This window comes from Urocitellus parryii, chromosome 8, assembly GCF_045843805.1.
Source record: "Urocitellus parryii isolate mUroPar1 chromosome 8, mUroPar1.hap1, whole genome shotgun sequence".
Taxonomy (NCBI): Eukaryota; Metazoa; Chordata; class Mammalia; order Rodentia; family Sciuridae; genus Urocitellus; species Urocitellus parryii.
In genome coordinates this window covers 116,378,162-116,402,141 of record NC_135538.1, presented here as the reverse complement: position 1 = coordinate 116,402,141, position 23,980 = coordinate 116,378,162, and the positions used below count along the sequence as shown (strand labels likewise).

The window sequence follows — 23,980 nt, the reverse complement described above, 5'->3', positions numbered from 1 at the left end:
CTGTGGCATGTTGTGACCAGGGTGGACCAGCCATAGATTTAGATTCCAGCTGGCCATCCCTCCCATCTGTGGGCAAGTCCCACAACACCCAGAGCTAGGAATGCGTGGGGGTGAGAAGCTAAGCCTGGGAGCTTTGAACTTGGTTGGTGCAGTACCAAGTTCTCAAGCAAGAAAGGGTTCAGGGCTCCGTTTTGTCATAGGCAAATATTTAGTTTGAAGTTGGCTCTCTTTTGCCACCTAACATGCTCTGGCTCCACTTTCCCCCGGAAGCACAGTCTGCAAAAATAATTTTGTCATTACCTTGGCCAAACATAATTTGGGATTTTTAAATCCTACTTTAAAATCCAGGCAGTGTAATCCAGAACTAAAAATTTTTATGATCCAGGCCACTCTTTTCCTTCTGAGTATGGAAATTTTGGAAACTTGACGGCAGTTATCCATTAGAATCCAATAACTATTTAATTTTGCATTATATAAGTTTCAAGTGAAATGAAAGATCTGGTGCCTGCCTTGCAGATACATGCAAATATTTTATTAGCCACCATTTCCACCCGAGTTCCCTGAAGGATTGCAGGAAATCAGGGAGCTATTCTTGCTGTATACTCTAGTCGCTCATAAATTGGAACTACCATACAGTGTGCTGATCAGAATAAACAAACAGAAAGGGTAATAAGGCCCACCAATAATCACAGGTGACCTCAGCAATTTTATTAACAAATTTATTTCCCTAATTGGGGAACGTATCGCAGCGCTTGACCCAAGGGCATTGTAATAGGTTCCCACACTGCAGAAGAAGGAATTAATTAGAACTGTTTGCTCTTATTTTCTATTTACACTTGTCCACCCGTCTTGTAAACATTTCTCTGGTTTCCTCGGTCCTCTAGTTTCTTTTCTTTGGACTCCCCCAACCCCCCCTTCCCAAATAAATAAACAGAAAGCAGAGAGTAGAGTTTGACACCAGGAGTTCCTCCTCATGTGCATTCCACCCCCACTGGAAGTTGCATTTCATGGTCACAATCATTTTGTGGTCAGAATGTGGCAGAGTTTTCATCTCCCGTAGGCAGTGGGAAGTCTATAAAGAGACCCTTCTCTCCATAGGCAAAGATGGAGAGGCAAGGTCTTGGTTTACTAGTGCTCATGCCTGGGCGTGTCCTTGTCCATTTATTTAGATGATTATTATCTTGGTGCTGGGGATCCAAACCTATGGCCTTGTGCATGTGAGACACACTCTCGACAATCAGGGTGCACCCCCAGCCTGTGTCCTTGTCATTGAGAACCTGGGTATAGAGCAGGTGAGACAGGCAAATGGATCTCACCCAAACCCACTCCTCTAGGAAGGTAAGAGGCACTGGTTGGCTCTGTGTGCCCGTGGAGCCGGCAGCTCACACAGGCAGAAAAATCCTTGAACTTGGGAACTCATTCTTCAAGACTTCTTCCAGGAGGGTTTTTTTTTTTTTTTTTTCCCTCACAGCCGGAAGGACTGCAGCATGACAAGAAAGCATTTGTAGATGCAAATGCTCCAGACTCACTGCAGTGCTGGCCTCTGCCTCTGTTGCTCCTCCACGGTGCTGCCGACAGACGACCAGCATTACAGGAGGTGCCCGGCATGTGGAATTGCCTCCGGGGCGTATTTCTTTAGCAACCGTTAATATAGTCTGCCATGTATAGAGATGGCCTCTGAAGGTAGATCTGATTATTAGAAAAGACATCTAAGGGGTATCTACCCTATCCTAGCTACCAATAGGTCCCTTTTCAAAATCTGTAGCCTAGAAAATTCCAGATAGTGCCAAGAAGTTTCATTCTCCCTCCTGGATATCCTGCAGAATCCCAATGAGGTTTTCCAGGCCAAAAATATAGCCAGGATCTGGTCCATCGTAGGTGGTCTGCTCATCCCAGGAGCCCTTGTATGTCGTGTGGGCAAAGTCGATCATCCGAATGTCAACTTTGGCCAGACCTCCTGGAGCACTGCCACGGGCCTTCTGAGGAGCTTCCTGAGGCTGCAGGCCACCTGGGGTTCTTTCTGGGAGCTCCTGCCCATCGTAGATGATAAGGAGAGAGCTGGAGTAGAACCGGTATGAGCTCTGGCTCCGGATGACGGAGAGGAGGGCCTGGAGCTGGTGCAGAATGGGTTCCAAGAGCTCCGTCCGGAGGCGGGTTCCGTTGTGCAGGAACTGGTAAAGGCTTTGTCTGAAGCCCTCCACGGAGAGCTTTCTTCCATAGTACTTGTCTTTGCAGAGAAAGTGCTTCTTATCCGTTTGATAAACCTTACATTGAAAAGAAGAAAGAGAAAATGTGAAGAATTGGAATTGTAAACTTTAAAAAAATTGCCCCTTCTACAGTCAAGTTTCCATAGTCTATGAACAGATTTCCAGGAGATGGGGGGAGGGGGAGCAAGAGGGACTGAAGAGAGCAGAAAATGATATTCCATCTCACCCCAGTGTTGCTTTTACTTTTTAAAATGCTCTCTCTGCAAGTCTTTAATAGTAATCCAAGGTCTAAAGATCCTTCACCCTACAGGGGTGACCCTCCACCCACGAGGCAAAGATTTGGATCTCTTCTCTGGTGAATTTCCGATGTCAACCTCCAAATGATGATTTAAGCCCTGGCTTCTGGCCTTCTTCAATTTAGATATTAGCAAACCCAAGCTAGAAAGCTTTAGTAGGAATCCGAAATCACAGCCAATGGCCTTGGAAACCCAACTAGATTAAATTCTTCCCAACAAAGTTTATAAGGCCCTTTCTCTGCAGATTTTAAGGAAACAGTATTGGTTCTTGAGGTAGAGTAGGGTGAATTGTCTGCAGATGAGAAGACAGGCTAGGTCAGGTGTGGGCGGAGTTTGCAGGCAGACAGTGCAGCTGCTGGATTGGGGGGGGGGGGCGAGGCCTGAGTGGAGGAGGGAAGCTTATAGCTGCTCTGTGCGGCTGGTGGTGCCTATCCTTGGCACCATCTCCCCTCCCCTCCCCTGTCATGTCTTGGCCACCAGAAGGGAGCAGATGGAAGAGAGATGCTGATGGGGGACCATGGCAGCCACCCCCATTTCATTCAGATGGCATAGGCAACAGCAGAAACTGAGCCCAAGCCCATGGCTGGCACCGCCAGAGGACACTTGGCACACCTGGGCAGGGCCACCCGTACCTGGCTAAGACAGCGTCTCAAGTCTTGCTTGCCCTCAGATTACATGATATGTTTATTGAAAACTAGTGTTGGGGAAAAAAAAAATCAGAAAGATCTGATAAGCTTGGTGTCGCCTTTGAAGGGCTGGAGATCGGCTGCTAAATTAGCCATCATAAATACACGACAGGCATCACTTTCTAAATAAATCAGATCAATTTCAGAAGGTTTGAGGTCCAGAGAGAGATTCCATTTACACCACAAATCATCACACTCCATTCTCTTGAGGACTGCGTTCCAAGCCTTCCCAGGGACATCTGTGCAACGAATTTATAGACTCAACTTCCAGCTTCAAGGGGTGGCAGTTTCAATTAAGGAAAGCTATAACGTTTACCGTCAAATCGGTGTCTGGTTTTGCTTGGAGTAGACAGACTGAGAGAGTGAAGGAGTGCAGGCAGTTTATCCCCCAGCTCTCTGCAGCCCTGCCATGGCCATACTGGAACAGCAATGATGAAACGGGGGGTCTGGGCAAGAAGGAAATGAACCATCCCTTGGTCTGGGCTTGGCAGGTTATGATCTGCTCACTTTGTTATCCAAACCAGGCATCAGAAGCAGAAAAGGTGGATGCAGAAGAGAGAATGGCTAATAAGAATTCCAAGAGTGGACTGAGTCCCATATGGAGGACAGGATTCTGCTTCATCATTCAGAGGGCACGGGATCAGGAAGGCAGAGTGCACCCACTCTCAGTTCTTTCTGCAGTCCCTGCCACACACTGTCATCAAAGGTCTCTCTCAACATGGGCAGGAACCATGGGGCCACTGCAGAAGGTTTCAGCTGCCAAAGATGGAGCTAAAAAATGGTGGGCTTCTGACATGACTATCCTGAAGGATGCTCTTAATAAAACGCAGCGTGTGGGCTGGAGGCAGAGCGCTTGCCTTGCATGCACAAGGCTCTGGGTTCCATCCCCAGCACTGCAAAAGCAAGACCAAAACAACCAATGTGCCCCAGACCAAGAGATGCATGTCCTTGTTGCAAAAGTGGTCTCTGGCCTCCTCGGTTGCTCCCTAAAAGTGATGGGTTCTGTAGGGAGGGAGGGGTATGGGGAGACATACTCATCCACAGCAGACATGCCACCCCTGCTCTGCACCTACCTGCATGCCGCAGATGCGCACGCCCAGGCAGGCCGAGGTGCTCTGTGCACACTTCCTCATGTGACGGGCCTTCTTCTCCTCGGATGCATCGTCTCCGTGCTGCCGGGTCCCCATCTTCAGGTCCAGGATACAGGGATGTGTGTACTGTGACACTACGTTTTCCAGCAGCAAGAACCCTAGTCATGCTAAGTTAAGGAAAGACTCTGAGGACATCAAGGCTACTGCCCCTCTGAGGCAGTTAGCATGCCCTAGAAGCTGTCTGGAAATGCCTGCTTAGACTGTCATTCACTCACTCCGACTTCCTCCCTTACAGGCAAGCCCTTGCTATTACAAATGCAAGGTATTAGCTTTGCAGGCTGCTTTAATAAGTCCATTTATTTAGGGGGAGTTTATGAGTATGTGAGCCTTTTTTCTCTTTTCCATTTTGCTCTGAGATTGAAATTTAAATGCAAGCGTGAAATCCCTGGCAGGCCATGCCCAATTTACATTTTATGGCAGAAAATCATAAGGCTAAAACCTCCAGTCACTGAATGGGCCAATACCTTTTGGGAGAAGTGGGTTGATGTTCGCTTCGGAGATGAGTTGCAGGAATATTAATTTCAGTGGAGTAATTATCCTGCAAAAGCTTCTTAGGGATTAAGGTTGCAGATGTGTCTTAGTAAATACTGTGAAACCAGCCGCCTGTTTGCAGGCAGCAGCCCAGTGGTGATGGAGGGGCATTTCAAATCTAAATTTGCTCACTGAGGATATGGCCTGTGTGTGGTGGGGGAGGGGTGTCTGCCTCCTCTCAGAGTCCACCCCATGGGCACTTCCCTAAGGGAGGACCTACATGCCCTCCTTGCCCCAGGGGCCTGTGGGAAGACACCTGCAGGGAGGATTTGGATGGACTCAGCCAGCCCTCTGACCCCCTCCTACCTCCACCCATAGTGGTGTTACTCATTCCTTCTCCCTATGGAAACCCCATCCCTATTCATCCTACTGCCTAGGTGACAGGAGACATGTCAGTAGCCCTGCCAGGAACACTGCATTCAGCTTAATTCCCAATCTAACGTCTCCATCCTCTTGAATTTTCTTTTGGAGGGATCTGATCTCTTGTAGGTCCTAGGTTTGTGGTCTTGGCCTTCAAATGGCCCCTCACCTCTGTCTCTCTCTCCCTGTCCCAATCCCTTGGCCCTGGGTGTGTCTGTCTCCCCTTTCTACCCCTGGCCCATGTCCCTCTGTCTCCTCTGTCTCTGCACCTCCTTCTCTCTATCTCCCACTGCTCCTGCTGGGTGTGTTTTCCTGCCTGTGGGACCATGTGTGGTGCAGAAGGTGGCAAGGATACGGTGACACTTGTCTTCTGGGTACTCAGCGCACAGGCGGGTCAGATGCGCCTGGTGGCAGTGCAGGCCCCATGGGTTGAAGCTCCGCCTCTCAACCTGGTTTCCATTAGCATCTTGCACCAGTGAGGAGACTTGGGTGTTGAGGTGGAACTCAGGCCTCAGGAGTGCCTTGGCGGGGCTGCAGGCGTGGGGAGCACAGGATGACAGTCAGGGCAGCCACAGCCAGAGGCCAGGGATGGATGCCTGTGCGGACTGCCCAGGCTCTCTGGGACAGGTTCTGACAAGTGCTGTCCCCAGCTGACTTCCAGGACGTCTCTCACCAGATGCCAGGAGACAGCTGCAGGGTCCTAAGTATTACCCTCTTTGCTCAACTCAGGTCCCTGGCACCAGATCACACCACAGTGCAATCCTCTCAAGCCCCAGGTGGCTCCTCAGGTGTGTCACCCCTCAGAAGGCTGAGGTGATTCAAGTTCACTTGTAAGTGATCTGGTGTATTAATGATCTCACTTTTGAGGCACACAGTATGGGACACTGACACCCCCTCCCCCAACCCAGAGTCAGGCTGGCTTCTACACCCTGGCATGTTGTTATCTCCTGGAGGTCTCAGAAGGCCATGGGGAATGGGACTGGTGGGGGCTGTGGGAGACAGGAGCCTTGGTCTGCCCTCCTTCTCCTGGCCTCTCTGCATCTTGGCATCTCCATTTGAGAATGGAGATGTGTGCTGCTTCCTGCCAAGCCAAGAGGCTTAATTAGATCCACTGGGCTCCTTGGGGAGGGCCATATTGTCACTGCATTAGCTCCCTTTTGTTTCCCATAAATGTTTTTAAAATCCCCAGGGATCCCTTTCTGTCTGAGACAGGCCAGCACACATTATCAGAGGCTCTGGAGATCTCTGCGAGGCCCTCAGGCCCCTGGGTCTCTGGGGTCCCTAGGGACCGATGGTGTGCTGTGTGGACTTCTCTCCTTTTTCTGTCCCAACTGCTAAGGAAAGAGCTGACTTCTGAGAGAAATTAGCCACACTTCCTTCCTATAAACTATTCCAGGGTTTCTATTCAGCACATTCCCCCCAGAGACACTTCATGGTCTTGGTGAAACAGATATTTAATTAAACAAATAGTTACCAAATACCTGCTCCACAGCACATGGCTGTGCGTCAACCTCTGAGGTAAAATGCACGGTAATCCTCCTTCTAGAAGCAGCATTAGAGAAAGCCCGTTCCTGTCTCTGGCCACATTGGTTATTCTAGAGAGAGCCTTTATCTGAATTTCTCATTTTTTTCGGTGCCAACCCCCCGGGGGAGAGGTTGGCCTTGGGCACAGGTGGGCACTGTGCTGGTCCCTGCCAAGGGACAAGCGCCCAGCTTTCTGTCGTCTGCATGGGAGCCCTCACCTCTCCTTGAGGGAGTGCGCCAGCTGGGCCAGGGGCCGGGAGCCACCGCCACTGGTGGTCTGCTGAAGTGTCTGCCAGATGGCCACTGCTGCAGATTCTGGGGAGACCTTGAAGGGCTCCCGGTTCTCCTTGAGTGGGGGGGCGACCAGGCTGAGATGGCCCCTGCTGTCTCTCCAGAGGTGCACTGTGATGGTACCTGCAGGACCCGGAGGAAACGGGCGGAGATCAGATGGAACGTCCCTCTGAGCAGACGTGGGCACTGACCCTCCTCCCCCTTTCCCAACTCCTCTCTCCAGGAAGGGCCACGGGACTGGCCTGCTTTCCTGTAAACCTGATCCTATCCCTGAATGGGCCCCACGTCAAGGAGCCCGCAGAGCATGGCGTTGGGCTGATGTCCGCACGTCACTGCTCTATCCCCATCTCTGCCCCTCCTGCTTCAAACAGAAGCCAGCCCCATGCCTTCCCTTCTGGAATTCCTGTCCCTTTCCATACAGTCCCACCTTCCCAGGCATGCCACAGCCCAACCGTGTCCAAACTAGGGGGCCCCAAGGCTGGCCCCTCTTCAGGGGACGGCAGCGAAGGGAGGCCGGGCTCTCCCATTGCTCCCTTGACTCTTTGCCTCTTTCATCATCCTCTCTTTCCCCTCCATTCTCCTAATCTGACCAGCTTCTTCCAGGAATCCTTCCTCCCGCAGCCTTCTAGGACTCAGGGCTCCTCTTTCACTCTGCCCGACTCTCTGCCTTTTACATAGACACCCTCCATTTTCTTGGCCAGAGGCATGGGCACACGGAGGTCATTGGTGGACATAGTCCCCTGATGAAACCAGAGACCTGTGAGAGTTCCCCAACCTGTGGCTCTGGTGGTAGAAGCCAGGCCTCTTCCCTGGAGCCTGGCATCCGGTGGTGACTGTCATTACCCAGTGCAGGTAGCAGCACAGATGTGGCCGGGTGGGCAGTTCTCTGAGAACAGGCTTGTTCCTGCCCCTGCTTCTTGGGTCTTCTCTGTCAGCTCTCCAGTCCTGACACTCTGTACTCTCTCTGCCCTGCCTTGTGTGGAGGGGCTGACCCTATGCAGGGCCCCAGTGGCTTCCCTGTGCTCCTGTTTCCTGGTGGCTCTGGCCAATAGGGGACCCTGCAGGCATGGGAGGGTGGGAGGAAGAAGGCTGGGCTCTTGTGCCATGGCTTTCTCCCCACGTCACTGACCAGGTCTGTGTTCAAGCATTGCTGGATTGGTGACACTATTCCCCTCTCCCTGCCCTTCAGACCTGGGGCTTCAGCTTTCCCGAGTTGCCCACGCTGGGTGCACTCCACTCCCTGGTAGCACCAAGCTGAAGGCACCTTGGAAAGATTCTCCCAAATGCACCATTTGCTTTTTGCCTGGACCCTGGCTGAGAGCGTGGTTAAGCTGCACGTTTGTATGTGCTCCACGCTGTCCGTTTCCTCCCCCAGCCCCTTGGTCACCCCCAAGTGTAAGTGGTGATTTCTGCTGAGCTGGCAGTAAAGGCTGCTGAATTCCCTGCCCACGTCCCTGCCAGGCCCACCAGGGCTGCTGGGTACAGACCCTTGTTCCCAGGGCTGCTCTATAATTCAGCAAGTCACTCTCCAGGGCCACTGGTGCCTAGCTCAGCACTTTTTGGGTCTATCCTGTCATCTCAGATTCCCAGTTCCCTAATTTTTGCAGCCCTGGGAGGGACATTTTCTCTCCAGCTCCTGCAAAAAAAATCTTTACTTTTTGCCATCCCGTCCCAGGTTCCTGTCTGGTGAAATAATCATAAGGATAATACCGTTCCTGGGCCTGGGGTTTTGCAGCTTGGTTAACACCAGCCCTCATCCTGGAGCAAGCCCACTGTCACCACTCTGCATATGAGAGCATCGGGCTAACGGCAGGCTAGGGACATAGTCACAACAGTAACATAATTACCATGTCTTTCTGCCTACTATGTGTGGTCCCGAGATGACACTGTGTGCTTTTCATTTGTGATCTCAGAGTGGCAACCTGCCTGGGCGGTGGTCGTGGGTGCACATGGAGGCCCAGGAGGCTGAAGAGCCAAGTTTGCATGGTTGCTGTGGGATGGAGCTCTGAGAGAGCCACGCCAGACATGGGCACAGAAGAAGGGACACACCGTTATACGGAGGCAGAGATTCTATGGGGAGTGTTCATTGTTGTCACACTGTGTTTACCGTGTGTGCATAAGAAGCATTCCTGCTGTGTCCCCAGTCACATTGGCTCTGGTCATCCTGTTCTGTGATCCAGAACAGAGAAGCCACGATTTCACCCCCTCAGGAGAGGCTGTCAGCACAGAGGCCTGGGAGCATCCGGAAGCCCAGGACATGGGGTTTGCATTTCCATCCCCGTGTCCTTCGGGAAGGACATCACTGTGCTTGTTCTAGGGAGGAGAACTGTCCTGAACCCATTCCTCCTCATGTGACGGGGAGAGAGTAGGCTGGCCTCTGTGTCCACCCTGTCCTTGGGGACCTCCACCTGCCTGGGGAACCCAGAAAGGTGTCCTGGCTCAGAGCAGGGCTCTTTCAGATTTTGTAAAGTTCAAGCTAGCAACCAGCAACCCCCTGACCTTTTGCACTTTAGAGGCTGTAGTGACAGGTCTGTCAGAAACCATGGTCCTGGGGAGCTTGGACCCTCGAGGACTTTCTGGAGGGACAAGAAATGTGACCTTCACCCACTTCTCCAGGCTCCAGCTCTCGCCTGATCTCATCGGTTCCGAGTGTCTGACTAAATGGAGAGCAGCGGTGTAGATAACGCAAAACCAATAAAATGCAGAAGGCATTTCCATCTCTCATGTTGTCAGCGCTACGCTGCCAGATCTGCGTCCTGGCCTCTCTGTCTTTGAGTGTGCCTCTGATGGGCTCAGCGTCTGTCTCCCCTTTCCCTCCCTGTCTCTCATATACCCGTCTGTGGCTCTGCTCAGCCCTTCCCCTGAAGCTGGCCCTGCTGGGTGGGATCCTTAGCAGAGAGCTGCCTTGCACAGTTTGGAGCTGCCTGCACTTGACTGCTCTGCATGACCATGGACTCCAGGCTCCTTAATACTTAGGTTATTCTTTTAATCAAGAGCCAGAGCAGCTCAGCCCAGCCTCAGCTTGTCAGGTGTACCTATGGGGATTAGGCCCAGGGACTCCCAGACCTCTGTGGCCACTGCCTGGCCAGGAAAGTTGGGGCCCAGCCAGAGCCCCCACCACCACACCTGTCACCCCACTCATCCGTCCTCCCCACGCACCTCAACCAGGGTCCCTGCCGGCTCGGCAAACAAGAGTGCTTACTACCACGATTGGCACACGCAAAGCATCTCAGCAATTTGAGTTTGGCTGAGCAGCTTCCTGAGTCTTGGTGAATATTCTGTCATGTATTTATTTTTAAGCTTATGAGGACATTTGCTCACCGCCGTCTGTAATATGAATCCGGCTGAAGTGTTAGCCAACTGGACTTAGGAGTATGTCCCCATCCGCCCAGGGCTGACGGGTAGACTCAGAGGTAGAGGGGTGCAGCCCCAAGGCCCGGGGAGCCCAGCAAAGGTCCAGAGTGAGCTTCTGGCACAAGGAGGTTCCCAAGGAACCTGAGGTTCCCCCGCTGCCATGGCTGCAAGGCAGTTAAAATGCAGAGGGCATATTCTGTGGCAGGTGGCAGCCACCTCAGAAGTGGCCCCTCTTTCTAAGGGGCTGTTCCTATTGAGGAGAAATCGGGAAATCACAGAGAGAGCCTCATGAGCATTCGCCTTCCCCTCACATGAGATCACTGGCTGAGGAACTCCCAGCAAGCCACATCTCCTCTCTCCTTGGGCTAGGTGACCTCCTGAGCACTGACACCCTAAGTCCCTCCCTTTAGTAACAGTGGAGCTTGGTGGAGTGGCCCTTTGTGGCCAAGAACCCATCCTTGGGAGCCAGGCCTTGGGGCTTCAATTCCGACTCTGCCTGTCCCTGGCTGTGTGGCCTCAGGCAAGCTAGGTCACCTCTCTCTGCCTCAGTTTTCTCATCTGTGCCAAGGGGGTAATGAAGGAACCTGCCCCAGGGGCTTGTGAGGGTTATATGAATTAGTGTCCAGAGACCATGTGCAGGTGCCAGGCACAGAGCAAACACTAGAGTCAGCTGCAACGACTTCTCAGATTTGGAGAAACCAGCAGCCTGCAGGACCCAAGAGCCCTCAGGACCCGCCCTGTCTGCAACCTGACCTCAGCTTGTGGTCTTCCTGCTCCATCCTGGGTGTATGGGGATGAATCCCATGGTGCTCCTGGGTTCTGGGCCTTTTTCTAGTGTCTTCTTTTGTCTTGTGTCAGTTGGTGTTTGGGCCCTGGCCCTGCAGGGATGGTGAGTGGGCTCTGTGTTTCTGCTTCATCAGAGCCTCATGTTTGGGGGTCACCCCAGCGCCTGCGCAGGTAGGTGGGTGGTCAGTTACTGTCTCATCTCAGTGTCCTCATCACTGCTGTGTGAAGTCACCTCCCTGACAAGTTGGGAAACACCACCTCCTGTCAGAAGCCCTGAAGGCAGGACTGGGGCCTTGATGCATTCAGCTCTGACTTTGGCTCAGGTTACAGAGGATCCCCAACACAGGGTGGTTTGACTTACAGTTTTTTGACTTTATGATGGTGCAAAAGCCACATACACATTAGAAACTACACATTGATGTTTGAGTGTTGGTCCTTCCAGGGGCCACCCCGAGGTGGCATAGTACTCTCTCTGATGCTGGGCAGTGGCAGTGAACCGGAGCTCCCAGTGAGCCACATGATCATGAGGGGAACAACCAAGACTCCTGTGTGCGGTGTTGCTAAGCTCCAGGGCTGGTAGACTCCGTGTACTAAATGCATTTTTGAAAACCTTTTAGTCCTGGGGGTTGAACGTCAGGTGTTACATCCTCAGTCCTTTTTTAAATTTTGAGAGAGTCTTGCTAAGTTGCTGAGGCTGACCTCAAACTTGTGCTCCTCCTGTCCCAGCCTCCTGAGTCACTGGGATTACAGGTGTTTGCCACCACACCAAGCTTATTGAATGCATTTTTGAATTAATGATATTTTCAATTTACAATGGGCTTATTGAGATATATCCCCATTATAATTTGGGGAGCATTGGTAATTTCTGAGTTATCAGAGCCCCCAAGTTGGTGTCTCCAGGATGGCCTCACCTGAAGGGGAAAGCCTGGCTGAGCAGAGATCTGGACCACAGAGCATTGCCTGGGGGTCCCGAGAATGGTGCTGTCTCACCAGAGGTGCAGGGTGGCGCTGGGCTGTGGTCTCTTGTAGACCAGAGCAACCCCTTTCCCTCTTCGTCTCTGCCCACAGGGGCCCTGTCGTCCTCCTCAGCTGCCCAGTTGTGCTGAACAAGCATGAAATGCTCCTGGCAGGAGTCCGCCCCATGCCAGGGCCTGCCACCCCTTGGCTGGGTTAAGTTTAGTTGCAAAAGGACAGACATTAATTCCAGTGGGTGCTCTGACAAGATGAACAGTGACCCACAACCAGCCAGGCAACGCTGGCCTGCGGCCTTGGAAGACTCTGCCCAGCCCAGCGGGGGGAGACAAGGGGCCTGCAGAGGTGGCTGGTTCTGTCCTCTCCTGTCTCTCAGGACATGATGATGAGCTATCTTGTCTCAGATTCTCGGGAGAACCTGGCAGCCTAGACTAAAGTTCAGGCATGTGTGGAACAGTGCTCAGAAGCAATACCTGGGCCTGAGGCCCTGGTCACCCCCTGTCAGTGGCTCTCAATTGGGTTCATGCTAAATATGGATTCCTGGGGCCTGACCCCAGAATTCCAAAGATTCTGATTGACAGGTCTAGGTGGGGCCTCACCCACACAATTGTGATGAAGTTGATTGACCCCAGATGGTGTTCTGAGAATCAGTGTTGTACTCTGGGAATGACCACCAGTGTTGATGGTCTTATCCCCTGTGTTATCTTGATCATTGACCCACAAGTGGGTTTCCTCTGAACTTATTTGGAGGTCATGACTGTCTTCTCCATGGACCCTTTGACAATAGGGCAGCCGCTTGCAGTTGTGAAATCTAAACTTCAAAGGAGGTCTTCCCTCTGACGTTCAGCCCAGCACTGCGAGAGCCACCTTGTGGAGTCCAGCCTGTGAACCTCATTTACCAAACACCAGGTGTGGACAGACACCTGCCCTGGGATCCTGGCAAAGGGCAGCAGACAAGGAGACCAGCAGATCCTTCCACACCCAGCTTTCTCTCCCCAGAGTCACTTGGTGCTCAGACCTGTGACATGTGCTGCATCTGTGGGTTTCCCCAGCTACTCTCTGACACTGGCGCATCTCCTGGCTTTGCCTTTCCTAGATAAGAGCAAAAATTCTGGTTTCCTAAACGAGTATGTCCCAGCTTCTCCAATCCCTGACTCAGCCTCCTGCCCGGGCCTCCAGAGGGAGGTTAAGGAGGCATCAACCTGTCCTGTGGTTAGCCACAGTCCTACGACCAGCTATGATGCCCCCAAGGCACAGACCAGCATGGCAGGGACTAGTGCAGCTAGGGTATAATTTAGTCCATTTTCGATTTCCCTGAAGCCTGGTGGCTTAGGCTAATGCATAGGGAAGCCAAGTGGATCACACTCCAGACCTGGAGGCATTGAAGAGCTCAGAGAAGCTAGGACAGTGAAGCCTGGCCCTGCGAGGAGAGGGGCACATCTCCATGGCAACCTCACACTCCCACGGCATAGCACACGGAAAGCATTGGGGCCAGCAGAGGAGCCTGCCCGGTATGGCCTGGCTGCCTGCGCTCACCTTTGTACTGTGGGGTGAACCGCTTCATGGCCAGCGGCAGGGATTCGTAGAACCTCTGCTCCTGGGAGATGAGGGGCTTGCACACCGTGTGCTCGTCATACTTCATCACGCTCAGGTGCCCTCCGACCTGATGCAGGAAGGGCTCTAGCCGCACGCCCACCCTGATGTCCCTGGTGTCCACACTGCCCTGCACAACCATGGTGCCCGAGAATCCTCAGAATCCGGCAGAAGAGGCTGAGGTGGGTGCTCCTGGACACGTTGCAGCCTGGCCGTGGGCCTCTCCTTCCTCCTTCTTGGCCTTGATTGATGTCACAACACAGTGATCTCCCTGGCCGTGGGCTCTCTAGAAAGGAGAGGAAAGTGGACATTATGTGAGGGAGAGAGTGTGCTGGGGAGGCAGTACCGGGAGAGTCCACAAGGTCCCCAGCCTCTGCCAGAGCAGGTTCCTCACGGTAGCTTACACAAGTGACCAGGCGCCGTGGTGCACGCCTCTAATTCCAGCGACTGAGGCAGAGGATCGTGACTTCAGAACCAGCCTCAGCAACTTAGCGAGGCTCTAAGCAACTTCATGAGACCTTGTCTCTAAATGAAATATAAAAAGGGCTAGGGCTGGTTTGTGGCTCAGTGGAAGAGCACTTGCCTAGCATGTGTGAGGCAGTGGGTTGGATTCTCAGCACCACATTTAAATAAATTAAAAAATATTCCTAGGAAACTTAAAAAATTTTTTTTTTTTTTTTTAGAAAAAGGGCTGGGGATGTGGGTGAGTGCTCCTGGGTTAAATCCCCAGTACCAAAAACAAACAAACAAACAACAACAAAACAAGCAAACAAACAAAAAGACTATAAATATGCATTGATTACTTCTGAAGTGATCAATATTTTGTTTATTTGTTTTTATGTGGTGCTGAGGATCGAGCCCAGGGCCTCACATGTGGGAGGCAAGTGCTCCACTGCTGAGCCACAACCCAGCCCCTTTCTGGAGTGATCTGTCACGAGAAACTGGTCACCGCATTTGCTTCCATGGAGCAGGGGTGAGGGAGGGACTTTAAATATTGTTTTGTGCCTTTTGAATTAAATATGAAAATACTATTGAAAACTCAATCAACATGCACAGCTGTAAGTTTCCAGAGTACAGAGCTTGGGTCCTAACTTGTCTTGTCATGTTGCCTTCCTTTGGGGACATTGACCCCAGCCGACAGGAAGCAAGTAGAGCCCCTGCAGTTTGAGGAGCTCGCTGCTTTGCAGGAGGGTTTTATTTTTGTGCTGCGCAGCTGGGCACCATCAGTTCCCATCACGGCTCCACTACATCCCTGCGTGACCTTGAGCAAGTGAGCAGGAGAGCCTCTCTTGGCCTCAGTTTCCCCATCTGTAGAACAGGATGATGATACCTGCCCATGGGGTCAGGGACAGAATTGAGATAAGGGCCATGGAAAGGTTAGCCCAGTGCCCAGAGCAAAATGCTCAGTATCGTCCTGATTTCTGGCATTGCTGCTATGGTGGTCATGTCCCCCGTAGCTCTGAGTTGTAGGAGAGGCAGGTTTCATGACTGCCACTTTGCAAAGTGTCCCTCCAGCCCCCCCCCCCCATTGCTCCCTTTACCCTCCCGATCATGGGCAAGTGCTGGGACTCTGGGCTACAAATACAGCCCCTAAAGTTGTTCTGACTTTGTCTCAGGAGAGCGCCAAGGAGACACTTGGAGGGGAGGCTCTTGCCGCTGTGTTTGTCCCATCTGAGAGGACATTCCCACAGCGGTGCCCGTCACCACCGAGTTATTAATGTCCTCTCCCTCTGCTGGACTCCTGGCTGCGGATGTGGCTGGACCAGGCAGCACTGGGCATGATCAACCCTCTAACTGACCTTCAGCCCAGGCCACGGGCATGGCTGGCTGGCTCTGCACAGCGGTGATCATCAATTTGCTCAGGCACCAGCCTGCTGTGGCATCGAAAGCCTCAGCTCTGTCCATTCTTTTCCCCAAACGGGACCCCTCATAGGCTCCCGTCCTACAGGCCACAGAACGCTCCCTCTTTTTGGTGGTACTGGGGACACAAAGTGCTCCTTTGGGAAGGGAGAAGCATGGATACTGCTGGACACACGTGCATATGCTTCCTGGGTGGGGCGTGGGGTGGGGAGATCTGAGGCCTCAGGTGGGGGGTGGGCCTGGGACAGCTGGGAGGCCCCTTCTGCTTCTCTGCTCTGAGGCAGCCCCCTGGGGCCTGTTCCAGGAGAAGCTGGTGGGAGGTGGGAAGAGAAGCAGCCCTCAGGTAGGTGACATCTTCCACTGCGTGACACCTAGGCTATGGGACCAGATAGCACCATGGTGTGGCAACCTGTTCCTAACTTGCAAATTTGGAGAAGACAAGAAGGAAATGAGAAGGAAAAAACCAAAGCAGCCTGACGTCCCCTCTCCCTGGGCTCACTTGCATATCAGCCTTTGCCAGCTGACCTGTCCCCAGACAGAGGAAGGGCTTCCGTTCCTCACACTTGTCTCCCCAGGGCCCTGTCCAGTACTGCCCAGGCCTGGCCTCTCCAGATGCCATCCCAGAACACCCACATGTCCGAGCTGGCTCCAGGCAGGCCCTTAGGCTGCTGTGCTGGGCAGCCACCACCCCTCCTCTTTCCCTACACCCCTGTCTCTCCAAAGAATTCTGAAGACATAGTTGTTACCCCACAGTGTCAGTGCAGGGAGCAAACAGTAGCCCTAAGTAGTAGCACACGCACAGTGTTGGTGTATGTCAGGTGATGTTCCAGGCGCTTTATGTAGATTAACTAATTTTAGCCTCACGACCACTCTGTAAGGTAATCAGTATTATCAGCCCATTTTATAGACATGGAAATAGAGACACAGAGAGGTTGAGTCACTTCCTATGTGTGTCCAGATAGTATGGGGAGAGCATCTTGCTGGGCCGGGTGGATGGAAGAGGGAGGAGTGGTGGCTGCAGCCCCGGCATGTCCTGAGCCTGGCAGGATGGGCTTTGCTGCCCCTCTGGATGCTTCTATGGCTTTACCTTGACACTGAGGTTGACCTTGGACTCCCAAGAAAGCTTGAGGCTTTCTGTTTCTACCTTTGTGTGTGGCCTTCAGCTTTGGGAGGGGCGGGTGGTAAGCCAGGGAAGGCCTTCATTCTTCCCACTGCTCTGTGGAGTCTCAAATCACTGATCCCAGTTGACAGGGCTTCCTTTGGCCACATGCGGACACTTCTGCCATCGGCTTGGGCCTTGGCCTTGGATTCACACCCCTAGGCCCTGCTGTTTCCTAGGAAGGTGGAGTGAGGATTCAGGAGCTGAGATCTGTCCCCACCATCCCACCAGCGTGCGGAGGCCCCGGATGAGCTGGATGACCACTTGAGTCGCTTCCCACCCACCGCCACAGCTTTGTCATGAGGCTCAGATGACAGAATCACAGAACTCCTTTGTGAAACTCTCTTTTTGCACATCTCCGCCACTTGGGGTTTGTCACTGCGTGGGTTATTCTCAGGATAACTCTGTGAGTCAGCTGGGGGGCTGGGTAGGCAGGTGGAGGGCCTGACTGAGGGGGGCCTCCGCCCCCAGCCCAACACATTTGCAATTCCAGTGCTTTGAAGGGAGTCACATGTCCCTCTCTCCAGGCCAAACCTCTTCCTCCAGCTTCACAGCCCAGGCCCCTTCCCCGGCCTCCATTCCCAGGGCTCTGTGGGGAGGTGTGAGGGGGGAAGCTGAGGCTGGTGCGGAAGGGGAGAGGCCTCCAGATGGGAGAGCTCAGAGGGGCTGCCTATCATCCCTAGGAAGTGGGCAGACGGCCCACACACCAGGTCCCCATGTCCTCCTACCCTATCATCGGGTCATGTTCTGGTTAGGTAACTCTGGGTCTCACTCCAGGACACTCAAGGCTAACTTCTGCTGATGGGGTATGGCCATGGAGCGGTCTGTGTCAGGACACAGGACACAGACTGTCTCTGCAGCCCCATGGGGCCTGGGTGACGGCCAGCCTGCTGCTGGCTGCAAGACACTCCCTGGTGGAAAAGGAGGCTCGTGGACATCAGGGCCTTGGCTGTACTTGGCAGATGGGACAGGTGATAGCACCAGTGATTCTGAGACCTGAGACCTTACTGATGCAGACACAGTGACAGATGCCACCCAACACGCAAGGCGGACGGGGACACCCTGATCTGTCGCTACCCGTCCACATGGCTTATTTCCAGAGAGCCTTTGAATGTACAGTCACTACCCACATGCAGAACCCGGGCCCATCAAAATCGTGGGAGATGCACCTCTTAGGACTCATTGCTCCCTTTTCCGGGAAGGTGGCAGGTGAAACCACAAGCCACACTTGTAAGGGTGCAAACTTAACACACCAGTCATGGACAATGTCTCATCAAAGCCTTTGGAAACAAACTGGCAGTGGCCGTGTCGGGGCTGTTCACAGACGTTCTTCTGTACCCTGTGGGCATGTGGTCTGACTGCAGCTTTGAAGGTAAGTGCAACTTGCTTTGGCCAACAAGACAAGGAAGGAAGTGCAGGTAACATACCTGGGTGAAAGCTGGAAGAGCAGTTCCCCACGTTCTCTGTCCCTGGCCACAGGGATTTGGGGAGCATATGATCTGCTGGCCTGGGTCTCTGAGTGCCTATGCATATCAGATCTGTAGCATGACAGGAAATCTCTGCTGTGTTCAGCCACTCAGATTTGGGGGCATTTGTTACACAGCACAAACCAGAGTCTATCCTGACTGATTCTATCTGTCGAACTCATAGCCAGTACCCAACGTGGGGCTCTTAAGTTGAAAGCGACTTCACATGAGTCACATGCTCACATATAACAGCCGTTCCTATTAAGTGTTGACTGTGGACCACTGGCTTTATAGTCACCCTGCTCCTCAAGGTAGTTGTTTCCAGAAGGAGAAATCAAGAGTTAGGAAACTAGAAGAGCTTTCTCAGGGGCCAGGGCTAGTGAACTCCAGAGTTGGGACTCAGATCCAGGGCCTACTGTTTCAAACTTGAAGTCCCACCTTGCAGTCCTCCTTGCAGACATGGTGCCTACCAAGCGTTGGGCTCTGTCTGGGCATCCTGAGACACACATCATCCTGAGACACACATCATTCTTTTAGGGCCAGGTCCTATCTGAGGCCCTCTCTATGCCATAGGCCACTGTGACCCAAGCCTCCCCACAGAGCCCTGGGAAAGGAGGCCGGGGAAGGGGCCTGGGCTGTGAAGCTGGAGGAAGAGGTTTGGCCTGGAGAGAGGGACATTTGTCTCCCTTCAAAGCACTGGAATTGCAAATGTGTCGGGCTGGGGGCGGAGGCCCCCCTCAGATCTGCCCTGGCTGGCAGCAGAGTGCCACTCCCGGGAGCCCCATCAACAATGTCAAATCACAGGCTGTGGGTGAGGGGCTCCCACCTGTGGGCTGGTCAAGACCTACCCACGTCCACACCCTCTCAAGCACTGTCGGCAGAGTGGAAAACCGTACCCCAGGAGCACGATGATTTCTCAAATGTATGCAAGCATTCTGGTGATTACCAAAATACAAATTCATTTAAAGGCATTATTGAATTCCTAGAGGTTTTTGTCATCATCTATTTTCTCAATCAACAGATAGTAAAAGCATAATGAGTACCGCACAGGGACTGGTAGGAAAAAAATTACGTTGAAAAATGAGTCCTAGAGGCTAAGGCTGAATGGCAGAGCGCTTGCTTGGCATGCATGAGGTCCTGGGTTCCATCCCCAGCACCCAAATAAGTAAGTAAATAAGTCCAGGCGGGAAGGTTAAGAGAGATACTTCCCCCTGCTGAGATGGGGGTGGTTTGTGGGGTCTGGAAAGGGATCTGGGAGCAGGAGAGAGGTTGGCTAAGCCTCGGGAGTCCACTTCAGGGAGCATGTGTATATGAAATGATAGGAAAGGGCAAGGCCGGGGCAGGATGATGCCCTGCAGGAGAGAGGGTGCTGGGCCTGGGCTTGTCTGGTTTTACACCTGCCCCCAGGTGTCAGGAGAAGCTGGCCCAGGTCGCTGCTCAGCCTGGGAAGGCGATGGTCTCTTGAGATTACTGGAGCCTTCCATACCACATCCTGATAAATCTTCAATGATGGGGGGAGGGCATTCTGGGGAGAAGATAATTAAGAAAGAGCTCGTAGCGAAAGAAGACTGCAATATAAAATCTGGCAGGCTGCACAATTCAAAAGCAGCATGGTTTATGGCCTGCCCTCCTCTCGCCTCTGAAGCTCTGACGTACATTTCACAGGCCTCTCAGAGCCAGAGGTTTGGGACAAGTACCATTCAATGTCCTTGTGATGCCCAAGGGAACATTTTTTAATCTATTAGAGCTGAGAGGACCTGAAAACCATTTAAAACTGCTTAGGTCGTAATGGGCAGGAGAATTTTGGAGTTTCTCTCCTGGCTGAGGGTTGTGCATCATCTGGGGCCATCCAGGCTGGGAAGACACAAGCTCATTTTCTGGAGGGCGGGGGAAGTGGCATTTTGAAATCCATTCTAAAAACGACTCAAGGGCCATAGAATTGTATGCCTTTCCCTGTGCGGCTCCCCTGCTCGGTGGGATCAATACCCAGCTCTGGGGGACTTCACACATCACCTTCGCAGCCGTGGCTGAAATATGTGCCTTTGGAGAGCATCTATTTTCTGGGGAAGGCTGGATTTCCAGAATCACAGAGCAATACTTCATGTTCCTCAGTCACAGAAACTTATTTCAAGGCTGATTTTATCCTTTGAGAGGGGGATTTTTTTTTCTTCCTTTTCTCTTAACATTTAAAAATCTCCCAACGTTTTTCCAGTTTGAGGACCAAATACGATTTTAATGCAGCGATTATTAGTTTAGAAGCCCTTCAGCCACTGACAAATGTACTTAGCGGCACCAGCAATGTTCTGATTTTGCTGTCAAGGCCGGAGAAACATGGGGGAAAGATGACTCAAAAAGCCAGGCTCCATTAGAAGGTCTGGTCTGGGGGAGGCAAAGTGGGGCTTCTCCTTCCCTGCCTCTCCGTTGATCCTGCCCTTGGACAGCATCCGAGACATGGGTGCTAGCAACAGCTCCTCCACCCATGCTTTGCTCCTCCTCACCTTGCCTCTTGAAACTGTACCCAGGATCTTGGACATTTCTAAACACCCAGCGCCACCTGCACATTTCCCAACCTCCGGCACCCCTCCCCACACCTCCCACCTTTCTCTAAGTAATTTGATCCGCCACCTGACTTGTGCAAGAGCCCAGACACATATGGTTGCAAGAAAGGAAGAGCTCTTTATGGTCAACACACAATCATGAGGCAGAGCTGAGCGTGTGCACGTGCATCTGAGTGCACGTGTTGGTGAGTGTGCATGTGTGTGTGTGTGTGTGTGTGTGTGTGTGTGTGTGTGTGTGTTTGGGCTCCTTCACACCAGAGCTGCGCGCGCCAACTGTGAAGAGTGAATCTCAGGGAGAACACAAGCAGGGCCACTCCCCAGTAGAGGGCAGCAGCAGACACGTAGAGATCAGGGAGGCCCAGAGAGGGCTGAACTCCATCTCAAAACCAAAGCCGGTGCCACCTCCACACCCAGCCACCAGGCCACTGCTCTGGGTTTGCCCAGGCCTGTACCCAGGCACCCAGATGGCAGCTTGAGCCAAGTCTGAGCACAGCAGATTGGTCCAGAGTGAGCTCCACTCTGACGGTGCCTCCCACCCAGGTCTACCCTGGAGCAGACGCACCCCACGCCCTGTTCAGCTGCCTGCTGGGCCACCCCCGTCCTAGTATGAGACAAAGCAGCACAAATGCAGCACCTTGTGCAGCCCCTCCCCTGCCGGCCCCTCCTTTCCCACCCCCACTTCCCCAGCCAGCACACAGGTTTCCTTCCCTGAACAACCCGTGCTCATAAAGTTTATTGCTGTTCCCTGCGGCTGCTGGCGAACAAGATAGCAACCATATGGATTTCTGCCTGGGAAGGATTTATGCAAGTGCCCTGCAGAAGGAAGCAGGGGCTGCTGCTGGCCACAGGGTGGGCTCAGCCTGGACTGGCCCCAGGATGCACTAAGATGGGATGGGGAGAGTTCCAGTGGCCACAGGTCCTTTGCAGAGGAGGATTGGTTCAGGTCACTGATAAGGAGCACAGTGGGGTGGGCATGCAGGGAAACAGCATAGGAGGGGACCAGGAGACTTGATCTTGCTTCCAACTCCTTGCCTCTTCCTCTCTGGACCTGTTTCCCTGTCTGTACTGAGAACAGTCACACCCAGCCGTGTCTTTATCCTACAGTGGGACAGTGGCCCTTCACTTCATTACCTCAGCGTGGAGGAGGTCACTGGAGGAGTTGGGGGGGCATCTCCAGATTGACCCAAGTGTCTTGATGAATCCTGGTCTAACGCAGTGTTAATTAGGGCACTAACAACACGGCTGGCTGCAGGTGTTCTTGGGAGGTGTTCATTTTGTCGGCGGGAAGTGGCCGTGGGCTATGGAAGAACCCACGAGGTGCTCTGTGTGGGGAGCAGTGCCGTGACGTCCATAAATCACTTCAGAATCCTTGAGCCTTAGCATATTTGATGAAGCAAATATGGAAAAACTCAAAACAGCTGTTTAGACCCAGGTACGGGCTCTGCGAGTGTTTACGATTTCATTCTCTCTATTTTTCCCTGTAGGGTTTTCCATAATAAAAAGGTAAAGGAACTGGTAGCTTTAAAAAAAAAAAAAAATACAGAAGCCTGAATCCCACTCCATGGATCTGAATCTCCGGGGAAGGGACTCATCATCAGCTTATTGTAAAGCCCCCAAGAATCCTGACGACCACAGGGTCCCCCACCCCAGTTCACTGAGGGGCCTAGAAGAGCCCGAAGGAGGTAGAACCCCAAGACTCTGCCAGGGCCCAGATACTCCCAAATCTCGGGGGTTTCCCACCTCCACCCTTCTCCACAGGACACTGTGCCCCAGGGACGCCCGGCACCCAGGCCCCAGGTCACTGCCCACAGGCACTGATGTCATCCAACCCCACAGCCCCAAAGGGCGGAAGGGTGGGGCTACTGGGTCAGGACATGCCGATCCCAATCCAGGGCCCAGGGAGTGCTGTGGGCTTCTCCAGGATACTCACTAAGGGGTTAATCCAGCCCCAAGTGGGATTCCATGGCTGTAAGGGGGAAGGGCAGTCACACAGCAAGGTGTTCTGTCCATCTGGTCAATCCGGTGTCTGTCAGCCCCAGCTCACCCCCTGCCCTCCCTGCCTCCATCCAGGGGCCAAGCTGGAGGACTCCAGCACACCCCAGGAAGGGGAGGCTTGGAACTACCCTAGGGGATGGGGGGGGTTGGCGGGTGAGGGGGGGATGGAAGAGGAACAAAAGCCAGAATCTCAATAATGCTGCGCGCAGCCCCCCAGGCGCGCACGCACCCACACTTGTGCAGACACATGGAGGCGCCTCTCAGGGGGGTGCTGGCCAGCCCTGGATGGAGACGAGACCCTTCGGCGTGAATGAGTTCTAAGGCCAGGAGACCCCTCTCCTGCGCTCAGGCACTATCATGGGCTAACATGCCACCCCTGTCCCCACCTCTCCAGCAAGGCAGCACTCACCAGGACCTCCTCCAGGGGACAGCAGGGATGGCAAGAGGAAGATGTGGAAGGGAGGGCTCAGGCAGGCAGGAGTGTGGTCTCTCAGTGCCCACTATCTGCAGGCGTTGGGCAAAGACTCAGCCCAGAGCACTCTCCACTGGAGCCCGGGGTAGAGAGGTCTGCTCAGGAGGGCTGGGCTCCCAGTGGCCTGAGAAGGGAAGGGTCACCTGACCTTCTGGGGAAGGGCTGGCAAGTCCAGCTGTCAGCTGGGTGTTCTGTTGCTCTGGGGCAGGGCCAGGGGTCTGGGAGGGAGGGGGATGAAGAGGAGGAGAGGGAGGGAGGAGGGAAAGGAGGAGTGGTCGGCAGGGCGCTCAGCTGCCTGGGTGGATGCCAGGCCCGGGCACGAGGGCCAACGGTCTCAAGAACCCTGGTTATTTATTTGTTTATTTGGTTCTGGGGCTGGAACCAGGCCTAGGCATTTACTCTATCGCCGAGCTGCATGCCCAGCCTTCCTGGTTATTTTTTGATCCCTGCTCAGAAGGAAAGGGGCGCATCTAGGGTGGGGACCATGCCCTCTCTTTCCCTGGGCTTCCTGCCCCCACATTCCCAACAACCTCGCCACAGTGTGCCTGGCGCCATGGCTGTAAGAGGGAGGGGCAGTCACACAGCAAGGTGTTCTGTCCATCCGGTCAATCAGTGCATGATGACCAGTTCAACAAGTCGTTTTCTGAGTCCCTCGTGTGTGCCAGGCCCTCTGCTAGGGCTGACCCAGGACCCTCTGTTCAAGCGCTTGAGTTGGGCTC

At 53.3% G+C, this 23,980-nt stretch overlaps 1 protein-coding gene across 2 annotated transcripts; it reads right to left on the bottom strand.

The window, feature by feature from the left end:
- Positions 1-1,762: 1,762 nt before the first annotated feature.
- On the bottom strand, positions 1,763-23,404 carry Ip6k3 (inositol hexakisphosphate kinase 3). Of its 2 annotated transcripts, XM_026383609.2 has the most exons (7): positions 23,199-23,404; positions 16,699-16,945; positions 13,695-14,037; positions 6,974-7,169; positions 5,587-5,762; positions 4,263-4,438; positions 1,763-2,264 (listed from the first exon to the last, which is right to left on the bottom strand). In XM_026383609.2, exons 3-7 carry the CDS (start codon positions 13,891-13,893, stop codon positions 1,797-1,799), a joined length of 1,215 nt encoding a protein of 404 aa, XP_026239394.2. In that variant the 5' UTR covers positions 13,894-14,037; positions 16,699-16,945; positions 23,199-23,404; the 3' UTR covers positions 1,763-1,796. The 2 variants fall into 2 exon arrangements, with proteins under 2 accessions (XP_026239394.2, XP_026239393.2); XM_026383608.2 differs by lacking the exon at positions 16,699-16,945.
- Positions 23,405-23,980: the final 576 nt, after the last annotated feature.

Bases quoted from the DNA above. Each gene is read 5' to 3' on its own strand.
- Ip6k3 (XM_026383609.2), bottom strand. From the start codon at position 13,893: ATGGTTGTGCAGGGCAGTGTGGACACCAGGGACATCAGGGTGGGCGTG. The intron at 5,763-6,973 runs GTGAGGGCTCCC...CCACGCCTGCAG, and splicing joins GCGCACTCCCTCAAGGAGAG to CCCCGCCAAGGCACTCCTGA. The intron at 4,439-5,586 runs GTATCCTTGCCA...TAGCATGACTAG, and splicing joins CCCAGAAGACAAGTGTCACC to GGTTCTTGCTGCTGGAAAAC.